This window comes from Schistocerca gregaria, chromosome 2 (genome assembly GCF_023897955.1).
Source record: "Schistocerca gregaria isolate iqSchGreg1 chromosome 2, iqSchGreg1.2, whole genome shotgun sequence".
NCBI classification, from domain to species: domain Eukaryota; kingdom Metazoa; phylum Arthropoda; class Insecta; order Orthoptera; family Acrididae; genus Schistocerca; species Schistocerca gregaria.
The window spans coordinates 879,483,036-879,508,901 of record NC_064921.1 but is presented as its reverse complement, the minus strand read 5'-3'; the positions used below and the strand labels follow the sequence as shown (position 1 = coordinate 879,508,901).

At 45.4% G+C, this 25,866-nt stretch overlaps 1 protein-coding gene across 2 annotated transcripts in view; it reads left to right on the top strand.

Moving 5' to 3' along the window:
• LOC126335288 (polypeptide N-acetylgalactosaminyltransferase 3-like) overlaps positions 1–25,866 on the top strand; it is a 337,479-nt gene that overhangs the window by 79,663 nt on the left and 231,950 nt on the right. For both annotated transcript variants that reach the window (XM_049998376.1, XM_049998377.1), the window contains exon 2: positions 21,005–21,263. In XM_049998376.1, coding sequence (XP_049854333.1) covers positions 21,043–21,263 — 221 coding nt within the window. In that variant the 5' untranslated portion in view covers positions 21,005–21,042. The remainder of the gene's footprint in view (positions 1–21,004; positions 21,264–25,866) is intronic.

The window sequence follows — 25,866 nt, the reverse complement described above, 5'->3', positions numbered from 1 at the left end:
TGTTATCTGTCAGACTTGTATCTAGAGCTATCAGGGGTACCATATCACTGCAACTGCACACGCTCCACACCATTGCAGAGCCTCCACCAGCTTGAACACTCCCATGCTGACATGCAGGGTCCATGGATTCATGAAGATGCCTCCTTGCTCGTACACGTCCATCCACTCGATACAATTTGAAACGAGACTCGTCCACCAGGCAACATTTTTCCAGGCATCAACAGTCCAATGTCTGTGCTGACGGGCCCAGGCAGTGATCAAGAGTACACGAGTGGCCCTTCGGCTCCCAAAGCCCATAACTGTGATGTTCGCACCATGACAGTTGTTGATGGCCCAGCACCGAAATCTGCATCAATGTGCGGAAGGGTTGCACTCCTGTCATGTTGAATAACTCTCTCCAATCGTCGCTGGTCCCGTTCTTGCAGGGTCTTTCTCCGGCCGCAGCGATGTCAGAGATCTGATGTTTCACCCGATTCCTGATATTCAAGGTACAGTCGTGAAATAGTCATACGGGAAAATGCCCACTTCATCACTACATCGGAGATGTTGTGTCCCATCGTTCATGCGCCGACAATAACACCGTGTTCAAACTCGCATAAGTCTTGATAACCTGCCATTGTAGCAGCAGTAACCGATCTAACAGCAGGAAAGGTTGCTTCATTGCCATGATGGAAACTTGTGCAGCATTTGGTTGCAGTGAAGATATGTGAAGTAAATAACATTTCGTTCCATGGGTAAAGTTATTTTTAGAATACACACTATGTGCTAACACATTTTTTCAAAGATAGGATAAATGTTGTTGTTTTTTCATATCTAAACCAGATGTATGAAGATTTTGAGCTAATACTAGGGTTGGAATTTTAATAGTGGCAACTATTTATTTACAGCTCGTTCAAAATAGATACGTGTTTCTAAATTTCACTGACCTTCAAAGTAGTCATCAGCATTGTGTATAACCCGTTACCAGCGATGTGGAAGTCGCAGGATACTCTCAGCAGTGCCAGTTGTGTTGACAGGCCGAGCCGCGCGGTCTATTGCCCGACGAATTTGTAGTAGTTCTGAAGCGAATGGCCTCGTGATGCCAACTGAGAAGATACTCGACCGAATAGTAGTGGCTCCGGTCAAAGAAAACCATCATAACGACCGGGAGACCAGTGTGCTGACCACACGCCCCTCCTATCCGCATCCTCAACTGAGGATGACACGGCGGTCGGATGGTCCCGATGAGTCACTTGTGGCCTGAAGACGGAGTGCTGCTTTGAAGCAAATGCCGTGAAGTGTTTCCTTTAGTTTAGGAATCGAGTTGAACTCACGATGGCTCAAGTCAGGGGAGTGCAGTAGGTGTTTAGCAATTAGCAGCTCCAACAGTCAAACACTACGAAAGACATGTTTTTTGGGTGTCCGGATGCTTTTGATCACATAGTGTAGGTCGGACGCGCGATCCAACACTGTCTCCTCAAAGTCTAGCGTTCGGACATGTCTTCTGCGCTACAATTTGTATCGCAGCTGCGGATTGCGCATGGTGTCTATTCTTTCGGACATGTCCAAAAGAACAGACACCACACATACACATTTATGATGGTAACTTTGGCCGGCTCTCTGTGGCGTGAACGACCCCGTCTCTCTTACGGTGGTATATCCACAGAGATAAACTACTTCTAGTTAGGATGACACCTGTTAGGAAAACGCTCTCTGTACATTTGTGCTACCTTACGGGCACTACATCCTGCTGCACCGTACATCAAATGCATGTCTGCCAACTCTCGTTACAAGTAACGTCCTATCTTTGACTACGTGTCATTCACTGTACACAGTAACATACCTCACCACTGTCAAATCACAAGCTGTCTGAAGCGATGGACAACTGACTCTAGAGATACTGGTGTGTATGCAGCACAGATTAATGCGGCGGTGCGGTGCATGCTGTCGTCACATGACACAAATGCTTTGAACTGCGCAGAGTATGTCCGTCCGGTGGTGGGGGTGTACGCTGCGATAATTTGCAACAGTGATTGCCTATCGAAGTCGCTGGTTCCAAACGATACATATCGAACGTGGGATCGGAAATCGATCACGCGACTCCGGCGGCGGGCGTTGTGATCAATTATTTGTGATCATCATTTTTATCTGTTTTCCGTCTTTCCCTTACTTGCTCTAAATTACATACCTCCGTGAATTATTAGTGAGTTGCTAGCGAAACCCAGAAGATTTAAGTCTTTAGCGAGTGGGATGTCGGTGTTCTTGACGTTTCTTCGGCGGATTCATTCACATGGAAGAATCTAATTACATGTTCATCCAGGGTAGAAAATTGTTCGACTTTTTGTCGCCAAATATGGAGTAGTACCGGACGAGAAAAGAAGGGACAGTGTAGACTGTGGTGGTGCGAAGCGTGTAAAACTTCCTAAGAACAGTTTCGATACTGAAATACAGGTACAATTTCATTGCGGACATCGCGGAAAACGAATGAGTATCAGGGAGAATACATGGTTCGACTCGTCCAAATTATCTACTCAGACCACCGTAATGGACTTTCACATGACAACACGGACGGCGAGTAAGGTAAGTCGTCTCCTTTGCAATCACAAGTATTTTTGTATCACTCTTCTTTTGTCGTTGCTGTAGTGACCAACGTAACCATACTCACAATGCTCGCCATCAGAGTCGCATGATCGATTTACGATCGCACGTTCGATATGTATCGATTGGACCAATCGACTTCGATATGCAATCATTCTTGGAAATTACCTACGCTGCTTATCACCCGCCTGTTCCAGTGCCCAACAGACACCCCGGATCTTTGTGAGAGTGCAGCAGGACTTCATGCGCCGTTCTCGTGCATGCATCGAGATGCGGTCGTGACTGTGAACAAATTGTTGTGGTTGGCAGGAGAGCCAACACTGTAACTGAAGGAGGCCGAAATGCACGCGTTTTAGCTCACGCAGGCTGGCGTGAGGTCTGGAACATGACAAGGGAATTAGAATTGAGAAAAACGTACGTAGCTGGTGGAATACTTAACTTTAATCCATTAATGAAGAACGTCGCTCTTTATGGTACATGATTCACAATATCAATAGTACGGATACTGGCGCCTTGCTAGGTCGTAGCAAATAACGTAGCTGAAGGCTATGCTAACAATCGTCTCGGCAAATGAGAGCGTAGAAGTCAGTGAACCATCGCTAGCAAAGTCGGCTGTACAACTGGGGTGAGTGCTAGGAAGTCTCTCTAGACCTGCCGTGTGGCGGCGCTCGGTCTGCATTCACTGATAGTGGCGACACGCGGGTCCGACGTATACTACCGAACCGCTGCCGATTTAAATGCTACCACCTAGCAAGTGTGGTGTCTGGCGGTGACACCACACAAATAGTATGAGCTACATGGTTGTGATGCTGTGTACGCTCATAACACGATAAATATGTATTTGTCTTCACTGGTCCCCTATCTCAATATAATCGGTTCTGGACCTACAAGCATCTGTATCAGTTTTACCGGAAATACTTGAGACCCTTTGTGTAGATATACACTCAAGCTCATAAATTAAGGACAATTGCTGAATGTCGTGCCACACAACACGGCACTACAGAAAACTGGCGCTAATAGCATGGGCACATAGGGAACACACATGACACAGATCTGTAAGTCCACGGTATTGGTGATACATTGAGAAAACCGTCCCGAAACACATGTGCTACAAAACGCCACTGTTTCCTGCGCATGTTCCCCGACATCAATATGGGATATGATCACCACGTACACAGGTCGCACAACGGGTTGGAATACTCTGGATCACGTGGCCGAGCAGCTGCTGGGGTACAGCCTCCCATTATTGCACCAGTGCCTGTCGGAGCTCCTGAAGTGTCCTAGGGGTTTGAAAACATGCAGTGATACGTCGACCGAGAGCATCCCAGACGTGTTCGATGGGGTTTAGGTCTGGAGAACAGGCAGGCCACTCCATTCGCCTGATATCTTCTGTTTCAAAGTACTCCTCTACGATGGCAGGTCGGTGGGGCCGTGCGTTATCATCCATCAGGAGGAAGGTGGGACCCACAGCACCCCTGAAAAGGCGGACATACTGGTGCAAAATGAAGTCCTCATACACCTGACCTGTTACAGTACCTCTGTCAAAGACATGCAGGGTGTACATGCAACAATCTTAATCCCACCCCAGAGTATCAAACCACAACCTCCATACATGTTACTTTCAAGGACATTAAGGAGTTGGTATCTGGTTCTTGGTTCACTCCAGATGAAAACCCGGCGAGGATCACTGTTCAGGCTATACCTGGAGTCGTCCGTGAACATAACCTGGGACTACTGTTCTAATGACCACGTACTGTGTTCTTGACACCGGGCTTTACGGGCTCTGCTGTGAGCAGGTGTCAGTGGAATGCACCTTGCAGGTCTCCGGGCGAATAAACCATATCTGTTCAGTCGTCTGTAGATTGTGTATCTGCAGACAACTGTTCCAGTGGCTGCGGTAAGGTCCCGAGCAAGGCTACCTGCGGCACTCCGTGGCCGTCTGCGGGCACTGATGGTGAGATATCGGCCTTCTTGTGGTGTTGTACACTGTGGACGTCCCGTACTCTAGCACCTGGACACGTTTCCTGTCTGCTGGAATCGTTGCCATAATCTTTGTGGCAGACGGAGGACCCGTGCTACGACCTACTGTGTTTGACCAGCCTCCAGTCGCCCTAGTATTCTACCCCTCATAGCGTCATCAATATGTGTTCTTTGAGCCATTTTCAACACACAGTCACCATTAGCACATCTGAAAACGTCTGCACACTACTCGCTGCACCGTACTCTGACACGCATCAACGCACCTCTGCGTATGTGGACTGCTGCCAGCGACACCGTGCGACGACCGCAGGTCAAATGCACCACAAGATGAATTAAACCCACAAACCGCCTACCAGAAATTTTAACTGAGGGTTACAATTCGCGTAATGGATGGTGACAGAAATTCGGCTGCGTGCCCTTCGTCAAGTGACTTACTGTTAGATGTCTGCAGAAATGGGGGCCTACGCGTCCGTATGTACTCATATCTACGGCGTGCCCGCCTCTCCCCCCCCCCCCCCCCCCCTGTCCCCCTGTAGTAACGGGGTGTTCTGCACCATGTCCTGGACTTGACTGGTTGTCACGCACCACTGCTACCTGCTACCTGTTGGGTGCTTGGAAGCCGCTGTTTCGCTGTACAATACAGCAGGGCTGCGATTGCAGGCGGCGTGTAGGGCGTTTACCGGCAACAGGTTTACAGCTGACGGCGCACGGGAAGTCGGCCAGCCGCGGCGAACAAACGGTCGGACCTGTTTCCGGACACCCTCACACATGCCACGGGGCGTTGCTTCTCTCTTCCCGTCGGTAGCCAAATCACCACTGTAGGGGCATCCAACGATTAGTGCCGTCCCGGCAACTAGACACAATTCCTATTAACTGCACACCTCCTAAATCTACATTAATTTAAAAAAATGAAAAAATCATGGAATACCTCGTAATGTTGTTGTTCTGGTCTTCAGTCCAGACACTGGTTTGGTGCCGATCTCCATGCCACTCTATCCTGCGCAAGCTTTATCTCCCAGTACCTACTGCAACCTACATCCTTCTGAATCTGCTTAGTGTACTCATCTCTAGGTCTCTCTCTACGATTTTTATCCTCCACGCTGCCCTCCAATACTAAATTGGTGATTCCTTGATGCCCCAGAACACGTCCTGCCAACCGATCCCTTCTTCTTGTTAAGTTGTGCCACAAATGTCTCTCCTCCCCAATCCTATTCAATACCTCCTTATTAGTTATGTGATCTACCCATCTAATCTTCAGCATTCGTCTGTACCACCACATTTCGAAAGCTTCTATTCTCTTCTTGACAAAACTATTTATCGCCCACGTTTCACTTCCACACATGTCCTACACTCCATACAAATACTTTCTGAAACGACTTCCTGACACTTAAATCTATACTCGATGTTAAAAAATTTCTCTCATTCAGAAACGCTTTCCTTGCCATTGCCAGTCTACATTTTATATCCTCTCTACTTCGACCATCATCAGTTATTTTGCTCCCCAAATAGCAAAACTCCTTTACTACTATAAGTGTCTCATTTCCTAATCTAATTCCCTCAGCGTCGCCCGATTTAATTCGACTACATTCCATTATCCTCGTCTTGCTTTTGTTATGTTCATCTCATATCCTCCTTTCAAGACACTTTCCATTCCGCTCAGCTGCTCTTCCAGGTCCTTTGCTGTCTGTGACAGAATTACAATGTCATCGGCGAACCTCAAAGTTTTCATTTCTTCTCCATGGATTTTAATTCCTACTCCGAATTTTTCTTTTGCTTCCTTTACTGCTTTCTCAATATACAGATTGAATAACACCGGGGAGAGGCTACAGCCTTGTCTCACTCCCTTCCCAACCACTGCTTCCCTTTCATGCCTCTCGACTCTTGTTAAAACGTTCCCTCAGAAAAGTAATACATGACTGTGCTTAAACTGACACACAATATTTTTAGCGCAACGCAATCTGACTTTCAAAAATCCCTACAAAGGAATGGCCCTGACTAACATTAACCTATACCTGTCACAAATCACTTACCTCACAAAAATCTTCGTTACTGGAACTACTGCAATACAGCGAGCGCCACTACTGCCAGCTAAATAAAAGATTCAAGCTACTGAAGGCACTAGCTACTGAAGGCACTAACTACTGATAGGCATAGTTAGCAAATGAAAGATTTTGATACAGAACAAACAATGTATTTACCTTAATAGTGTTCAAAAGTCATAATATATGTATCAGTTCATGACTTCCAGTCTTACAAATTTCAAAACTCCGCCATTTCTCTCCCCACATCCACCACTGCTGGCGGCTCACCTCCAACTGAGCAACGCTATGCGCTGTTAACAGCCAACTGCCCAACACTACAATAGCGAATACTACAACAATGCCACCCAGCCACAGACAGCACACAGCACAGCCAGTGATTTTCATACAAAGCGCTACGTGGCGTTACCAATATAAAAACCTAAACAGCCTACTTACATTGTAACTGGCATCTGGTTTCCGTACTAATTGTAAATAGCATTTCGCCTCCTGTATTTTACCCCTGCCACCTTCAGAATTTGAAAGAGAGTATTCCAGTCAACATTGTCAAAAGCTTTCTCTAAGTATAGAAATGCTAGAAAAGTAGATTTGCCTTTCCTTAATCTATTCTCTAAGATAAATCGTAGGGTCAGTATTGCCTCACGTGTTCCTATATTTCTACGGATCCAAAGGGATCTTCCCCGAGGTCGGCTTCTACCAGTTTTTTCATTCTTCTGTAAAGAATTCGTGTCAGTATTTTGCAGCCGTGGCTTATTAAACTGATATTTTGGTAATTTTCACATTTGTCAACACCTGCTTTCTTTGGGATTGGAATTATTATATTCTTTTTGAAATCTGAGGGGATTTCACCTTTCTCATACATCTTGCTCACAAGATGGTAGAGTTTTGTCAGGGCTGGCTTTCCCAAGGCTATCAGGTGTTCTAATGGAATGTTGTCTACTTCCGGGCCCTTCTTTCGACTTAGGTCTTTCAGTGCTCTGTCAAACTCTTCACGCAATATCATATCTCCCATTTCATCTACCTCCTCTTCCATTTCCATAATATTGTCCTCAAGAACATCGCCCTTGTATAGACCCTCTACATACTCCTTCCACCTTTCTGCTTTCCCTTCTTTGTTTAGAACTAGGTTTCCATGTGAGCTCTTGACATTCATACAAGTGGTTTTCCTTTCTCCAAAGATCTCTTTAATTTTCCTGTAAGGCAGTATCTATCTTGCCCATAGTGATATACGCCTCTACATCCTTACATTCGTCTTCTAGCCATCACTGCTTAGCCATTTTGCACTTCCTGTCGATCTCATTTTTGAGACGTTTGTATTCCTTTTTGCCTGTTTCATTTACTGCATTTTTATATTTTCTTCTTTCATCAATTAAATTCAATATTTCTTCTGTTACCCAAGGATTTCTACTAGCCCTCGTCTTTTTACCTACTTGATCCTCTGCTGCCTTTACTGTTTCATCCCTCAAAGCTACCCACTCTTCTTCTACTGTATATCTTTCCCCCATTTCTGTCAATTGTTCCCTTATGCTCTCCCTGAAACTCTGTACAGCCTCTGGTGCTCTCAGTTTATCCAGGTCCCATCTCCTTAAATTCCCACCTTTTTGCAGTTTCTTCAGTTTTAACCTACAGTTCATAACCAATAGATTGTGGTCAGAGTCAGCATCTGCCCCTGGAAATGTCTTACAATTTAAAACCTGGTTCCTAAATCTCTGCCTTACCATTATATAATCTATCTGATAACTTCTAGTATCTCCAGAGTTCTTCCATGTATACAACCTTTTTTTCTGATTCTTGAACCAAATGGTAGCTATGATTAAGTTGTGGTCTGTGCAAAATTCTACCAGGCGGCTTCCTCTTTCATCTCTTACTCCCATTCCATATTCGCCTACTACCTTTCTTGTCTTCCTTTTCCTACTATCGAATTCCAGTCACCCATGACTACTCCCTTCACTATCTGAATAATTTCTTTTATCTCATCGTACATTTCATCAATATCTTCGTCATCTGCGGAGTTAGTTGGCATATAAACCTGTACTACTGTGGTAGGTGTGGGCTTCGTGTCTGTCTTGGCTTACCAGCACTCGTATTTTTTTTAAATTCATTATTAAACGTACTCGTGCATTACTCCTATTTGATTTTGTATTTATAACCTTGTATTCACCTGACCAGAAGTCTTCTTCCTCCTGACACCGAACTTCACTAATTCCCACTATATCTAACTTTAACCTATCCATTTCCCTTTTTAAATTTTCTTATCTACCTGCCCGACTAAAGGATCTGACATTCCACGCTCGGATCTGTAGAACCTGTTGACAATGTCCTCGTGAGTTGTCCCCGCCCGGACAACTGAATTGGGGGGGGGGGGGGGGGGCTGTTTTACCTCCAGAATATTTTACCCAAGAGGACACCATCATCATTTAACCATACTGTAAAGCTGCATGACCTCGGGAAAATTCCGGCTGTAGTTTCCCCCTTGCTTTCAGCCGTTCGCAGTAGCAGCACAGCAAGGCCGTTTTGGTTAGTGTTACAAGGCCAGATCAGTCAATCATCCAGACTGTTGCCCTGCAACTACTGAAAAGGCTGCTGCCCCTCTTCAGGAACCATACGTTTGTCTGGCCTCTCAAGAGACATCCCTCCGTTGTGGTTGCACCTACGGTACAGCCATTTGTATCGCTGAGGTACGCAAGCCTCCCCACCAACAGCAAGGACCATGGTTCATCGGGGGGGGGGGGGGGGGGGCATAGAAAGGTATCAGATTTAAAAAGACTATAGACGAAATCTTGTGCAAATGTAAGATTAATTTTTACTAACTGTTGAAATTAGAAGTAATTGGCAATACTGTAAGACGGCGAGATGACTTCGAACTGTCTATTCTGATGACGGTCACTGTAGTGGACAAACGCTTAGGTATTCTGTCAATTAAGGCTGTCAGTCGGTTACAGAAATTTTATTTTATGTTGTATTGGAAGGTAGTTAAATTGATGTACTAGAAGTTGCACTGCGGCTGTGTCCGTGACACGGCCTCCGTTTTTTCTACCGGACGGACACCCGGTCAGCTGTCAGACAGGGTCACCGGCCTGCGGTGACGTCACGCGTTCCCGCTCTGCTGCGGCGACTGACCGCTCTTCCGGCAGGCGAGGCGCTCCACGGGACGGAAGGCCAGCTGGTCAGAGCTGCGAGCGGAACCAGCACGGTGTTACGTCGGCACTTGTAGCCACTAACCACGGGACGCTTCCCTACCCAGTCGGACGCCATGTGACACCAGTAAACTTAATTGGATTTACAAACTTGCATACCAGAACGCTGTCCGTTTCAGAGTTGTGTGTGCCAAAAGGAAAAAGAAAACAGAAAAAATACATTTGTAACAGGGCTGCTGTTTATGGCAGCGAAAATGGAAACTGAAAGAGTGTTAAATTTACGAGGGTGAGTCAAATGAAAACCTTAAATATTTTTTTAAATATTATCTATTGTTCAGAAGTGGTACAAAGCTCCATCACTTTTCAACATAATCTCCCCTACGCTCAGTGTAAGTCCTCCAGCACTTACATAAATTCCTTTAGAAAAAAATTCTTTTGGTAGTCCGCGCAACCACTCATGCATCGCGTGGCGTACCTCTTCATCAGAACGGAACTTCTTTCCTCCCATTGCGTCTTGGAGTGGTCCAAACATATGGAAATCACTCGGGGCAAGGTCTGGTGAGTGTGGTGGATGAGGAAGACGCTCAAAATGCAGTCATGTGATTATTACAACTGTTGTACGGGCAGTGTGGGGCCTTGCATTGTCATGTTGCAAAAGGACACCTGCTGACAGCAATCCACGTCGCTTTGATTTGATTGCAGGCCGCAGATGAATTTTTTAGGAGATCTGTGTATGATGCGCTGGTGACAGTGGTCCCTCTAAACATTTAATGCTCCAAAATAACGCCCTTTTAATCCCAGAAGAGAGTCAGCAAACTTTCCCTGCTGATGGTTTTGTTCGAAACTTCTTTGGTTTTGGTGATGAGGAGTGGTGCCATTCCTTGCTCGCTCTCTTCGTTTCCGGTTGGTGGAAGTGAACCCAGGTTTCGTCCCCAGTAACGATGCTTGCAAGGAAGCCATCACCTTCTCGTTCAAAGCGCCGAAGAAGTTCTTCACAAGCATCAACCTGTCGTTCTCTCATTTCAGCAGTCAGATGCCGTGGCACCCATCTTGCAGACACTTTGTGAAACTGGAGCACAACATGCACAATGTGGTGTGCTGACCTGACTAATCAGTAAACATGCTGCAGTGTCATTCAGTGTCACTCGGCGGTTTTCCTTCACTATTGCTTCAACTGCTGCAACGTTCTGTGGAGCCACAACTCGTTGTGCCTGACCTGGACGAGGAGCATCTTCCACTGAAGCCACACCATTTGCGAACTTCCTACTCCATTCGTAGACTTGCTGCTGTGACAAGACATGCATCACCGTACTGAACCTTCATTGCCGATGAATTTCAATAGGTTTCACACCTTCACTACGGAAAAACCGAACAACATAACGCTGTTCACAAGCTGCGACATCGTCGCGAAACAACACAGTGACCCGTATATGTAATAAGTTTCCTTTAATTTACGGCTATGGTCACAATCTTTTTTGTTTAACAGATTACCGGTTTCGGTTCAAAACGGCTCTGAGTACTATGGGACTTAACGTCTGTGGTCATCAGTCCCCTAGAACTTAGAACTACTTAAACCTAACTAACCTAAGGACATCACACACATCCATGCCCGAAGCAGGATTCGAACCTGCGACCGTAGCGGTCACGCGGTTCCAGACTGAAGCGCCTAGAACCGCACGGCCACACCGTCGGGTCCCGGTTTCGGTCTTTAATGACCATCATCAGATCTGCAGCAATAATGGGAAAATATAAATACAGCTTAAGAACAATAGATAGAGCATATTGAAAAGTAGTACTGACAAAATTGACATTTGTGTGCTTTAAATATGAAGAGGCATATTTGTTTCATAAAAACAAAGTCCTAATGCACTGCAGCGATAGTGGCATCGTCAAATGTTAAATGCGGAATCAGCACCATCATCGTCAAATACATATAAATCACATCACATGCACGAGTTATGTTGTCAGTAAAACTACTGTTTAAAACAAGCTGCCGTACAGTAGCCACAAGATGTTTGTGTAGTAAGTTGACCAGATGTTGCTAATATCGGCAGTTTGCGAGTGTGTTTATATTTTTCCCATTTTTGCTGCAGATCTGATGATGGTCATTAAAGACCGAAACCGGTAATCTTTTAAACAAAAAAGATTGTGACCATAGACGTAAATTAAAGGAAACTTAGAACGCTGTTCTTCCCTGGTGCAAGTTGCAAGTGGGGCGGCCATCTTTATACTGAAACTGCGACACTATGTGTGAATCTGCTGTCACCTACAGGCCGTTCTGCACGCTGATTGTAGCACGCTTACCAACTTACATAACAACTGGTCGAAATTTCGATTCCTTTTTACAAAATTAAGGTTTTCATTTGACTCACCCTCGTAGTACGTAAGGAATTGACTACTGTATAATTTACATCACCGACATTTGTAACAACAAAAAATTACATACATCAATTAGAATGCCAAGAATGTGCATCAGTATATACGGGGATGACAGGTAGGAATTTCAAAACTAAGTATAAAGAACATATAAGAAGCTGGAAGTATGAAAATAGCCATTCTATTATGCCGAACACCTGAAAAAACTTGGACATGAATCATCCAGCACGGAACAAGACATGAAAATTATTAGAGTGAACAATCACAACAAAAATCTCCAGCCATTATAAGAAACTTTCACATACAAAGAACCCTTGTAATGAAAAAGAAAGTAGTTAATTACCAAATCAATATAAGCAATAACTCCTTGATGATGTTAGCCACAAAACGATAACAAAGAGAATCTGAAACGTAAGCGGAGTACATAATTAATAATTCTTCCCCCACCCTTCTCCCCCTCTCCGTCTCTCAGATGCACAAAACAAATGAAAAATATCAAGCAGCACTCACAACACAAACAAAAGACGGAAGATAAGCACATAGCGACAGTTGGCAACGCTACACTCTGTTAACACACGCATAAAGATCGCAAAATGACAAGTGCAAGTGATGTGTTATAATAAATGTGAGTGAAAAACGCCTGAAATCAGCGAACTGGAGCATGAGGACCGAATGAACTCCTCTCCAGGACCACACGTATGTACTAATATGGATTAACAACACTGGAAGTAGCCAGTAACACCAAACGATAATTTAACCTCAAGATATTTGTGCTACAAAAGTTGTTTCTAATCAGAAAAACATGACAAAATGTAACATAGTAACATACTGTAACTATTACATAATGATGATGATGATGAGTCCCATACTCCGTTTACCGAGCGTAGGGGAGCGACGCGGGAGACCCGCGCCGCCATACTAGGCAAGGTCCTAGTGGAGGTGGTTTGCCATTGCCTTCCTCCGACCGTAATGGGGATGATTGATGATGATGATGAAGACGACACAAACACCCAGTCATCACGAGGCAGGTGAAAAATCCCTGACCCCGCCGGGAATCGAACCCGGGACCCCGTGCTCGGGAAGCGAGAACGCTACCGCGAGACCACGAGCTGCGGACTATTACATAATACATTCATTATATGTATAAAAACAAGCATCTGTTAAGGCCACTGAAAATGCTTCACAAATAAAGGAAGCGAAACGCGTATGGCACAAAAACTACCTTTCGTTTAGCTGCATAGACAGAACACACCACCATGAATTTTGAAGCATCTAAGGAAGGACGGAAAAAAAAAATCACGATTAAAGTAAGATCCGTTTATGGCATATATATATATATATATATATATATATATATATATATATATATATATATATATATATATATGGAAGTAAACAATATCTTTCATTGTAAGTAAAACGCTACTTCTGCACAATTCATACCACTCACGAAGATTACTGCGTGCCATCTGATGTGATAAACAGCTTTAAAGGCTTTCGTCATGGACAGAAAGTGGAAGGGGATGCACAGAGGAAAGGAGACTGGCTGCCAGTGAAAGAATACAGTGATTTTGGGCTACAAATGACGCTTCGAGTAATACGTAATTGGCATCTAACGTGGTCTTTTTTTAAAATTCTTTTAGTTCACTTACCTCCATATTTGCTCGTCAGTGAAGTACTTTGATGGAACATTCTGCTGTAAATTTAATGAAACTTCTAAAATGTCAACGTCTTGCGTGGCCCCGAATAATCATTCGAACAGTCCCGCTAATATTCTAGTTTCTTATTGTTGTTATTCCACCATGTCCTGAATTCTTTCGCGATATGAAGCGTCTTGTGGGACACGGGTATACGCTCTTGTTGGAGGAAGACTTTTGGGCGGTAGTTATGTACTCAGAGATTATCTGCTGCTCTTACTGAATCGTTGAAGATTTGCCGATTGATATCACATTTAAACCGTCTAACGATTTCAATATGAAAGGGAATAGTTCCAGGAAATGACATCTTTTACGTATAACTGGCATATAGAGCATATTGGTGGTGTAATTTCATGAAGAATATGGTGCTGAAGTGATGGCCATATAGCGAGATAGCGTAAACAAAGAAGACACGTAATGATTTCAGAAGTAAGTCACACATGTCCTACGTGAAGACCACTGCGCTGCAAGAGTGGCGTGTTGTCAAAAGGGAATACGTATTCTACGTTGTGATCGGTGAGGATAACAGCTGCATCACAGCGTCCAACTGAAATGGAGTGGCAAGACATCTAAATTGCAAACGGATTCACCTCGAAATTCTGGTGACGTGTGAACCAAATGCGATGTCGATTCCAGCCGTAATGAAACTGTGCCAACAATTACTGCAAGGCCCCACAGGAGTGGGCGAGGATGTTCGGGAAGTCTAGATCTTACACCATACGACTGTCATCTTTTCGGCAAGCTGAAAGAACATGTATGGGAAAGAGATTTTCCAACGATGAGGATGTTCACACTGCATTTTTGGAATGGCTTCATGAGCACGCGGCGGATTGATATACACTCCTGGAAATTGAAATAAGAACACCGTGAATTCATTGTCCCAGGAAGGGGAAACTTTATTGACACATTCCTGGGGTCAGATACATCACATGATCACACTGACAGAACCACAGGCACACAGACACACGCAACAGAGCATGCACAATGTCGGCACTAGTACAGTGTATATCCACCTTTCGCAGCAATGCAGGCTGCTATTCTCCCATGGAGACGATCGTAGAGATGCTGGATGTAGTCCTGTGGAACGGCTTGCCATGCCATTTCCACCTGGCGCCTCAGTTGGACCAGCGTTCGTGCTGGACGTGCAAACCGCGTGAGACGATGCTTCATCCAGTCCCAAACATGCTCAATGGGGGACAGATCCGGAGATCTTGCTGGCCAGGGTAGTTGACTTACACCTTCTAGAGCACGTTGGGTGGCACGGGATACATGCGGACGAGCATTGTCCTGTTGTAACAGCAAGTTCCCTTGCCGGTCTAGGAATGGTAGAACGATGGGTTCGATGACGGTTTGGATCTACCGTGCACTATTCAGTGTCCCCTCGACGATCACCAGAGGTGTACGGCCAGTGTAGGAGATCGCTCCCCACACCATGATGCCGGGTGTTGGCCCTGTGTGCCTCGGTCGTATGCAGTCCTGATTGTGGCGCTCACCTGCACGGCGCCAAACACGCATACGACCATCATTGGCACCAAGGCAGAAGCGACTCTCATCGCTGAAGACGACACGTCTCCATTCGTCCCTCCATTCACGCCTGTCGCGACACCACTGGAGGCGGGCTGCACGATGTTGGGGCGTGAGCGGAAGACGGCCTAACGGTGTGCGGGACCGTAGCCCAGCTTCATGGAGACGGTTGCGAATGGTCCTCGCTGATACTCCAGGAGCAACAGTGTCCCTAATTTGCTGGGAAGTGGCGCTGCGGTCCCCTACGGCACAGCGTAGGATCCTACGGTCTTGGCGTGCATCCGTGCGTCGCTGCGGTCCGGTCCCAGGTCGACGGGCACGTGCACCTTCTGCCGACCACTGGTGACAACATCGATGTACTGTGGAGACCTCACGCCCCACATGTTGAGCAATTCGGCGGTACGTCCACCCGGCCTCCCGCATGCCCACTATACGCCCTCGCTCAAAGTCCGTCAACTGCACATACGGTTCACGTCCACGCTGTCGCGGCATGCTACCAGTGTTAAAGACTGCGATGGAGCTCCGTATGCCACGGCAAACTGGCTGACACTGACGGCGGCGGTGCACAAATGCTGCGCAGCTAGCGCCATTCGACAGCCAACACCGCGGTTCCTGGTGTGTCCGCTGTGCCGTGTGTGTGATCATTGTTTGTACAGCCCTCTCGCAGTGTCCGGAGCAAGTATGGTGGGTCTGACACACCGGTGTCAATGTGTTCTTTTTTCCATTTCCAGGAGTATAGTTGAGGAACTGGACGATTGGTGCAACGTTTAAGCCGCTGTCTACAGAGTTTAAGATGGAGAATGTCATGTATCTGTATCACTCTGAATTATAGTTGAGCACATTTAATAGGCCTTTCTTGGCCTGCTGTAATAATCTGTAACTCTATGTTTCAAGTCTCGCCATAGAAGTAAACATAATAGGTGTTTTGAAGCCAGGAACTTTCCTTGTAATAAATTTCTCACGGTATATTTCTTCAAAAGCAAATGAAGGTGGATATGAATTCAAAGCTGGGAAACACTCTTGTGGAAGTGATCGGATTTGTAATGGTGGCTAGTGTATGAATGATGAAGTGTTAAACAGCAGTATATATGGTTTTGAGATACAAAAAGTTCAACACAGTTATGAAAGATTTTTTTATGGATTTGATTATGTATGGGGAGGGCTGCGGGAGGATATGAAATAAATATTACGAAAATGAACCTGGGGTCATTTTGGATGGAACTACTCAACGAAACGGAATATCTACTCCCGATACGTCATACTAAACTTCCTCCAACGTGATTACTTGGAGGTTGGTCATCCACTGGAGACGTTGTTACATCTGGGACAGGATTAAGAAGCAGCGACAAGACTGGTAGACAGGGGTTAGGATACTGAATTTGTGCTGCAGGAGAGGTAGTAAATGCACATATCAAAGTTTTGCATCACCTCGGTTCCGAGAGTTTCGGAACCTGTACAGAAAATTGGAATAGAGATCAACATAACCATCATTTCTGCCCTTTTTATTGCTCATGAAAACCACACATTACATGTTGTACCACCATACAGTTAGACCTTCAGAGGTGGTGGTCCAGATTGCTGTACACACAGGTATCTCTAATACCCAGTAACACGTCCTCTTGCATTGTTGCATGCCTGTATTCGTCGTGGCATACTATCCACAAATTCATCAAGACACTGTTGGTCCCACTCATCAACAGCGTAGATCCCTCAAACTTGTTGGTGTGTCACGTCGTCCACAAAAAGCCCTTTTCAATCTATCACAGGCATGTTCGATAGCATTCATGTCTGTATAACATGCTAGCCATTCTATTCGGGCGATGTCGTTATCCTGAAGGAAGTCATTCAGAAGACGTGCATGATGGGGGCGCGAAATGTCGTCCACGAAAGCGAATGCCTCGCCAATATGCTGCCGATATGGTTGCACTATCGGTCGGAGGATGGCATTCACGTATCGCACACCGGTTACGGTGTCTTCCTTGACGACCAGCGGCGTACGTCGACCCCACATAATGCCACCCAAAACAGCAGGGAACCGTTACCTTGCTGCACTCGCTGGACAGGGTAAAAAAATGGCTCTGATCACTATGGGATTCAACTGCGGAGGTCATCAGTAACCGAGAACTTAGAACTACTTAAACCTAACTAACCTAAGGACATCACACACACCCATGCCCGAGGCAGGATTCGAACCTGCGTTCGTAGTGGTCTCACGGTTCCAGACTGTAGCGCCTAGAACCGCACAGCCACTCCAGCCGGCGCTGGACAGGGTATCTAAGGCGTTCAGCCTGACCGGGTTGCCTCCAAACACGCCTATGACGATTGTCTGGTTGAAGGCATATGTAACGATCATGGGTGAAGAGAACGTGATGCCAATCCTGAGCGGTTCATTCGGCATGTTGTCGGGCCCATCTGCACCGCTCTGCATGGTGTCGTGGTTGCAAAGATGGACCTTGTCCTGGACGTTGGGAGTGAAGTTGTGCATCATGTAACCTACAGCGCACAGTTTGAGTAGAAACACGACGTCCTGTGGCTGCACGAAAAGCATTATTCAACATAGTGGCGTTGCTGTCAGCGTTACTCCAGCCATAATCCGTAGGTAGCGATCATCCACTGCAGTAGTGGCCCTTGGGCGGCCTGAGCTAGGCATGTCATCGACAGTTGTCTCTCTGTATCTCCTCCATGTCTGCACAACATCACTTTGGTTCACTCCTAGATGCCTGGACACTTCCCTTCTTGAGAGCCCTCCCTGGCACAAAGTTATGATGCGGACGCGATCGAACAGCGGTATTGACCATCTAGGCATGGTTAAAATACAGACAACACGAGCCGTCTACCTCCATCCTGGTGGAATGACTGGAACTGATCAGCTGTCGGACCCCCTCCGTCTAATAGACGCTGTTCATGCATGGCTGTTTACATCTTTGGGCTGGTTTAGTGACATCTCTGAAAAGGGACTACGTCTGTGATACGAAAACCACACAGCGTCTATCTTCAGGAGTTCTTTGAACCGGGGCGGTGCAAAACTTTTTTTGATGTGTGTATGAATGAACTTGATATAAAATTGCGTGGGGCAAACTGATAAGGAAATGTTGATATTAAGCACGTATTACTAAATACAGAGCGACGTAATTTTTAATGAAGGAATTGTTTTCTGTGCAAGTTTATTAACGTGGAATGGAATGTATCGGATCGTATACACTTTCTGTTGGCTTGAGAGAGGCATCAGTCTTCTGACAGATTTGATGTATCCTGCCAAGACGTCTTCTCTTGTATCACCCTCTTCATCTCTCAACAGCACTTGCAACCAACATCCTCAATTATTCGTTGTGTGTATTCCAATCCCTGTCTTCCCCTACAGATTATACTCTACAGCTCTCTCTAATATATAAATTACTCATTTATATTCTGACACATGTTGTCCTGTGATCCTATTCCTTCTTAATAATACTTTACATATGTTCCTCTCCTCGACGATTCAACGAGGAACCTCCTCATTTCTTGTCTTTTCAGTCCACCTGATTTTTCAATACGCTTCTAAATCATCACATCGAACCCGCTTCGATTCTTTTCCTTCCTGGTTATACCACACGCCATGATTCACAGCCACACAACAATGTGATCCAGGCGTACATTCTCAGAAACCTCTTCATTAAAAGTAAGGCTGACATTTGATACTAGTAGATTTATTTTGACCAAGAATGCCCACTTTGCTTGTCTACTTTTTATATCCTACTTGGTTATCCTGGTCATATGCTATTTTGTTTCCAAGAGTGCAGAATTCCTTCATTTTGTCTACTTCATTGCCTTCGATTTTGGTGTCAAACTCATCGCTAACCTCATTCCTTCAGTACTTTTTTCTTCGATGTATCCTCAGTTCATCTTCTGTACTCATTAGACTACTGTCCCACTTAACAGGTCCTGTAATGCGCCTGAGCTTTCATTGAGGATGGCAATGTCATCAGCGAGCCTTATGACTGATATCCTTTCACACTGAAATTTAGTTCCACTCTTGAACCTTTCTTTTATTTCGGTCTTTAATACTTCTGAGTATAGATTAAACAGTAGGAGCGAAGGACTGCATACCAATCTCGCATGGTTTTAACTTCGGGCATTTTGTCCTTGGTCCTCCATACTTACTGTTCCCTCTTTGTTTTTGTGGGTATTGTATTTTACCCGTCTTTCCCTTTAGCTTATATCCATATTTCTAAGAATCTTGAAAATTTTCAGTTTGCAAATGTCGAAGGCAGTTTCTAGGTCGAGAAACCGTATTAAAGTGTTTTGATTTTTCTTTAGTCTTCTTAATTTTTCTTTAGTCTTGTTTCCATTACCAAACGCAACGTCAGAACGGCCACTCTGGTGACTCACTTTTCCAAAAGCAAATAGATAGTCATCTAACAGATCTTCAGTTTTTATTTCAATTCTTCTGTATATTATTCTTGGCTAAGCAATAGTTTTCGCTCTTGTGTGCAATTGCTATCTTCGGGACGGCGTCAGTGATGATTTTCTGGAAGTCTGGTAGTATGTCTCCAGCGTCGTAGATTTTACACGCCAACTTTATCAGTCGTTTGGTTGCCAATGATTTTAAAAATTCTGTAGTAACCTTAAAAATGTCTCCCAATGTATTTGTTCGCAAATCTTCCAAAGCTCTGTTACACTGAGACTCTAAAACTGGATATCCTACATATTCCCTATTTTTTTTTTCTCCTCTCGTATCATGAGACAGTTCGTCTCCCTCGTAGGGACCTTCAGTGCACTCTTTCTACCCAGCCCATCCTGCGTTTAACAGTGGAACCCTCTTCCATATTCGATATTGTCTTCTTTGTTTCCAATTTCACAGAAGGCTGGTGTGACATTCCAGTATGATTATTCTGTCTATCGGAAGACGATTTCCTTTTCGACTTTTTCACACTTCTCCTATAGCTTTCCTGCACTTCTGCTTATTTCATTCGTATGTGATGTATATTGCTGTATTCCTGACTTTCCCTGAACATTTTTATGCTTCCATCTACTGTCAATCAACTGAGTTCTTCTGTTGTACAAGGTTCCTCGCAGTTGCTTTCCTCACACCTACAACTTTCGGGAGAATCAAGTAAACTGCCTTCTTGGACATTCATTACCGCAATTTCTACAGCATTTTGCATCTAAAACATCAAAATCCCATCCAGTCTCTTTAGAATCGAAGCCATCTCATTTACTAACAGCACATACAGTGTAGGAAATTCGTATACTGGACCACCTACTTCATCCTAGCTCTTCACTCCTTGGTACTCCAACCCCTGGACTTAGCCATTGGTATTTACCCCCCCCCCCCCTCCCTCCCCTTAACATCTGACTTCCTGCTGGCACTTCGCCTGCCTGCCGGCACTTCCTGCCTGGCGCTTCAACAGCCCGCCTGTCTGGCGCTTCAAATGTATTGGCACTTCAAATGCACTGGCACTTCAAATGCACTGGCACTTCAAATGCACTGGCACTTCAAATGCACGGGCACTTCAAATGCACGGGCACTTCAAATGCACTGGCACTTCAAATGCACGGGCACTTCAAATGCACGGGCACTTCAAATGCACTGGCACTTCTAGTGGTTCGGCCACTCCTGGCACTTCCTTAAAAACATGGTTACACAAACGTTCACCAGAATATCCCGCTCACAGCTGCCCGTGTGTGTTCGCAGGAGCGGTGGAGCCCGGACAGCCGCTGTGGGGCGGCGGCATGCGGCTGTGGCTGGGGCCGGGGCTGTGCAGGCGGCGGTGCCGCAGCCCCCGCGTCGTGCTGGCGTGGCTGCTGCTGCTGCTGGTGTGCGCCGCCGCCGCCCTCGTGCTCCTGCTGGCGCTGCTGCTCCTGTTGCCTGACGGCCTGGACGACGGCGCAGAGTTCGGTGCGGGCGTAGGCATTGGCATGGCTGTCGAGGAGGACGAGTGGATACCCGTCAGGTGAGAGACCTTACCAGTGGAGACCGGAAGCTACCACATCAAATACTGGCGAATCGATTCCACAGGCCGAACGCGATGAGAGGGGCTAGTGTAATTGGTTAATACAAACCATAAAAAAATGCTCACTGAAGAAGACCACCATGCTGCAGAAGCAGTTTTGCCGGGACGTCGTCGACCACTCTCCCTAACGTCTGGATCTCACTCCAAGCGATTTTCACCTTCTTGCTCACTTTAAGGAGCGACTAGAGGCTGATGATTTGCCTCAGACGAGGAGGTGAAACACTTCGCGACAACATAGCTGAAAACGCAAGGACAGGATTTTTACGAGGAGGGTATTCAGACGCTCCCCACGAAGCGGCAAGTGCCTAAGCTGATATGTACACTACTGGCCATTAAAATTGCTACACCAAGGAGAAATGCAGATGAAAAACGGGTATTCATTGGACAAATACATGATGAGTCACCTAAGTTACCGCTGGATATATTTCGTAAACCATATCAAATACCGACGAATCGATTCCACAGACCGAACGTGAGGAAAGGGGCTAGTGTAATTGGTCAATACAAACCATAAAAAAATGCACGGAAGTATGTTTTTTAACACAAACCTACGTTTTTTTTAATGGAACCCCGTTAGTTTTGTTAGCACATCTGAACATATAAACAAATACTTAATCACTGCCGTTTGTTGCATTGTAAAATGTTAATTACATCCGGAGATATTGTAACCTAAAGTTGACGCTTGAGTACCACTCCTCCGCTGTTCGATCGTGTGTATCGGAGAGCACCGAATTACGTAGGGATCCAAAGGGAACGGTGATGGACCTTAGGTATAGAAGAGACTGGAACAGCACATTACGTCCACATGCTAACACCTTTTCATTGGTCTTTTTCACTGACGCACATGTACATTACAATGAGGGGTGAGGTACACGTACACACGTGGTTTCCGTTTTCAATTACGGAGTGGAATAGGCACTTGCCGCTTCGTGGGGGGCGTCTGAATACCCTCCTCGTAAAAATCCTGTCCTTGCGTTTTCAGCTATGTTGTTGCGAAGTGCTTCACCTCCTCGTCTGAAGCAAATCATCAGCCTCTAGTCGCTCCTTAAAGTGAGCAAGAAGGTGAAAATCGCTTGGAGTGAGATCCAGACGTTAGGGAGGGTGGTCTACGACGTCCCGGCAAAACTGCTTCTGCAGCATGGGGGTCTTCTTCAGACCATGAGCTCACATTGTGATGAAATAATTTGACGCCTTCAGTGAGAAGTCCTGGCCATTTCCTTCTGATTGGTTTGCGGAACTGTGAAGGTCTCGCAGTATCGGTCAGCAAAAGCTCCAAGAGTATGACACTGTCCCAAAACATCGCAATCATCTCGTTCCCCGCAGATGGTGTCATCTTAAACTTTGTTGCGTTTGGAGAGGAGGGATGTTTCCACTCCACTGACAAGCGCTTTCTGCTGGGAGCGAAATAGTGGTTCCAAGATTCACTGAAGAAAACTGTTCCTTCTGTAGAGAACTGTTGCAAAAGTTACAGACTTCCCTCCATACACTTTCCTTACGTTAGTTGGTCAGATTTGGTATAACCTATCGTGAACAAACTTTCCGGTACTGAAGAGTGGACAATATAGCGAACGCTTCCGAATGACAGTCCCAATTATACCTTTACATACCGTAACACGGTGCTCCTGTTGCCCTGAATCTGCTCCTCCATGAGGTCCGTGTTCGTATCTGTTGATAGTGTGCTGGGTGGACCACTGTGATCCTCGTTGGTGATATGCTCTCTAGAAGCCGCAAACTTTCGACACCATTCTGCGACATTCTGACGAGACAATGTACTCTCTCTGTAAACCACTGTGAGCTGTCGGTGAACTCATCTACGGTTGCATGTTTCGCCCACAGGAATCGGATAACTGAGCGGATTTCTTCGCGATACCAGTTCTCCAAACGAATCGCTATTTTTGTTTATCAACAACTAGCGCTGTAGGTGGCGGTTGACTGAAACTCTGCACAGTTGATAACCGCACGCATCATTATTACCGCACATTGCTAATTTCTCTATAACAGACGATTCTCCAGGGACTTTGACTTTGATAATTCCAACATATCTTGTGTATAAGTTTAGTCCATTACGGTAAATACCGGTACAGACAAAAGTTTAAATGTAAACAATATTGAAGTAATCTTGGCCGTAAAACTGTTACTAAATTTTCAGCTATTGAAACATACATGCATTTCTACACTGATTTCTCGCCAAGGTCCGAGTGGAAATGATCTGCCAGTTCATTTTTCAAATCTGCATATGATGTCTGAAATACGTCTCTATATTGTGTGGCTAACTGCATATGCAGTGTGGTGTTGTGGTGTGATGTATAACCACAAATGAAAAGTACAGAGTCAGCGAAGAGACTACATCTCTCAGGTAGTTTTTTTCTCAATAGGTGAACAATATAATAGTGTGTAATTTGCATGTGGACGAAGATAAATACAAAATGTTGTCGTGTACTGACGGCTTATTGACTTTGAGGCTGTTGAAAGCGACCGAGCGAGGTGGTGCAGTGGTTAGCACACTGGACTCGCATTCGGGAGGACGACGGTTCAATCTCGCGTCTGGCCACCCTGATTTAGGTTTTCCGTGATTTCCCTAAATCGCTCCAGGCAAATGCCGGGATGGTTCCTTTGAAAGGGCACGGCCGATTTCTTTCCCCGTCCTTCCCTAATCCGATGAGACCGATGACCTCGCTGTCTGGTCTTACCCAAACAACCCAACCCCTCCAGCTGTTGGAAGCCAGCTAGAGCACTCCAAGACGACATGCACGTGGTAGGTGTAAGTGATAGCGTACAGGTTACACGAGATAAACAATAACGGAAGAAGCTCGGGAACTGCAGACACACGGAACAGCTGCCCCAGGATAGAGGTTTCAGTTCAGAGAATTAACTGGTAACTTCACACCGTTTAGACGCTGCTGTAACGTGCCACAGAAGACGGTTGCAGCAAGCCGGCATGCCTTAGCATATGCAACAAACATGGTCCTTGCTCCTGAGATTAGTTACATCAGTGGATTCACTCAGGTTACAGTGAATTGTGAAACGAGTAAAAAAGCTGAAATAAGGGTTCCCACTCACACAGAAGACCTAGCAGGCCAACTAACTGTTCCCCCTCGAACAATCCATCTGGCAGGATACCTTTGGTTCTGAACACTACATGCATTCAAGGCATTATGTGCTAGACATCCATCGTGTTGATACAACATAAGCATTCTGGCTCTTAGCAGCACTTCATCCAGAAGAGGAGGAAGAATTCGTCTGAGGAAGTTGGCATACGCTGTGCCGTTTAGACCACCATTGATGAAATAAGAGCCAATAATTGTAGTTCCAAGCATCCCACACCAGATATTAACTCTCCATTGACGCTGATGTTCCACCTGTCTAAGCCATCTTGGGTTCTCGCTGGACCAATAATGCATGTTCCATGTATTTGCCTGTCCTTTGTTTGGGAAGGAACATCCATCGGTAAATAGAACATTGGAGAAGAAGTTCGGGTTGGCGAGGATCTGCTGCTGTGCCCACTGACAGAACTGTTCACGATTCTGGAAATAGAATATTGATGTAGGTTTACATGGTAAGGACGGAACCGGTGACGTGTAAGAATACGATGTACACTAGTTTTAGGAATGCAGATCTCGTGTTCAAGCTGTCGTGTGCTCACATGTGGATTCGTAGCAACGGAAGCGAGAACTGTAACTTCGGTAGCTTCGTCTGTGCGAGTGCTACGACGATTGCATTGTCGTGGGTTGAAACTTTCCGTTTCCTGAAGTGTTGGAACGAGACGAGAAAACATCAATCGGGAAGGTGGGTTCTTGTCAGGATATCGCTCTCTGTACAGTTCCGCTGCCTGCATAGCATTTCGCCTACCTTCAACAGCAACCAAAACAGTCAAAGAAACATTATGTCGATGCAGTTTGTAGGAAGGATAGCCTCCACTGTATGCCTACTCTACACTACACTGTTTAAAAGGACTAAACTACTGTACTAAATGTACCTGTACAAAAGAAAACAGTATTCCAATTACTGTTCTGCTAACCTACATTCCCCATAGATGAGTAGAATTTCTACCTTCTGTCATTGGTGTACATTCTACTCACACAACTCTTCAACCGATGATGTTTGACGGAATGACGGGTGTGCATTTTACTTATGTTTACATTTGTCCTCTGTCAACGTCAGCACGTGGATGCGTTCCATTACCCCGAGTACCTGCAGTAAGCGCTGGGAGCGTCGACGTCTGTGTTTCGTTATTTAATGAATAACGTTGTGTTTCAGTGAATGGTAGACAGTGATACATTTTCGAGTAGGTCTTTAGGAGAGGAAATGAATTATCGAATAAAACATACAGGATGCCATTTAAAAAAGTCATACCGCTGTGCATATCTTTGTAAAAAACAAAGGTTCAACGAAGGCAATCATGCTGATTGATGCCCCCTAACGGCTAAAGAACATTTGCTTGAATCATTTTGTAATTTGCATCTGGACAAACAGTGATTTAGGATGGTCAAGATAAATGGGACACACTGTATACCCCACGAGGTCTGCTAACAAACATGAAACA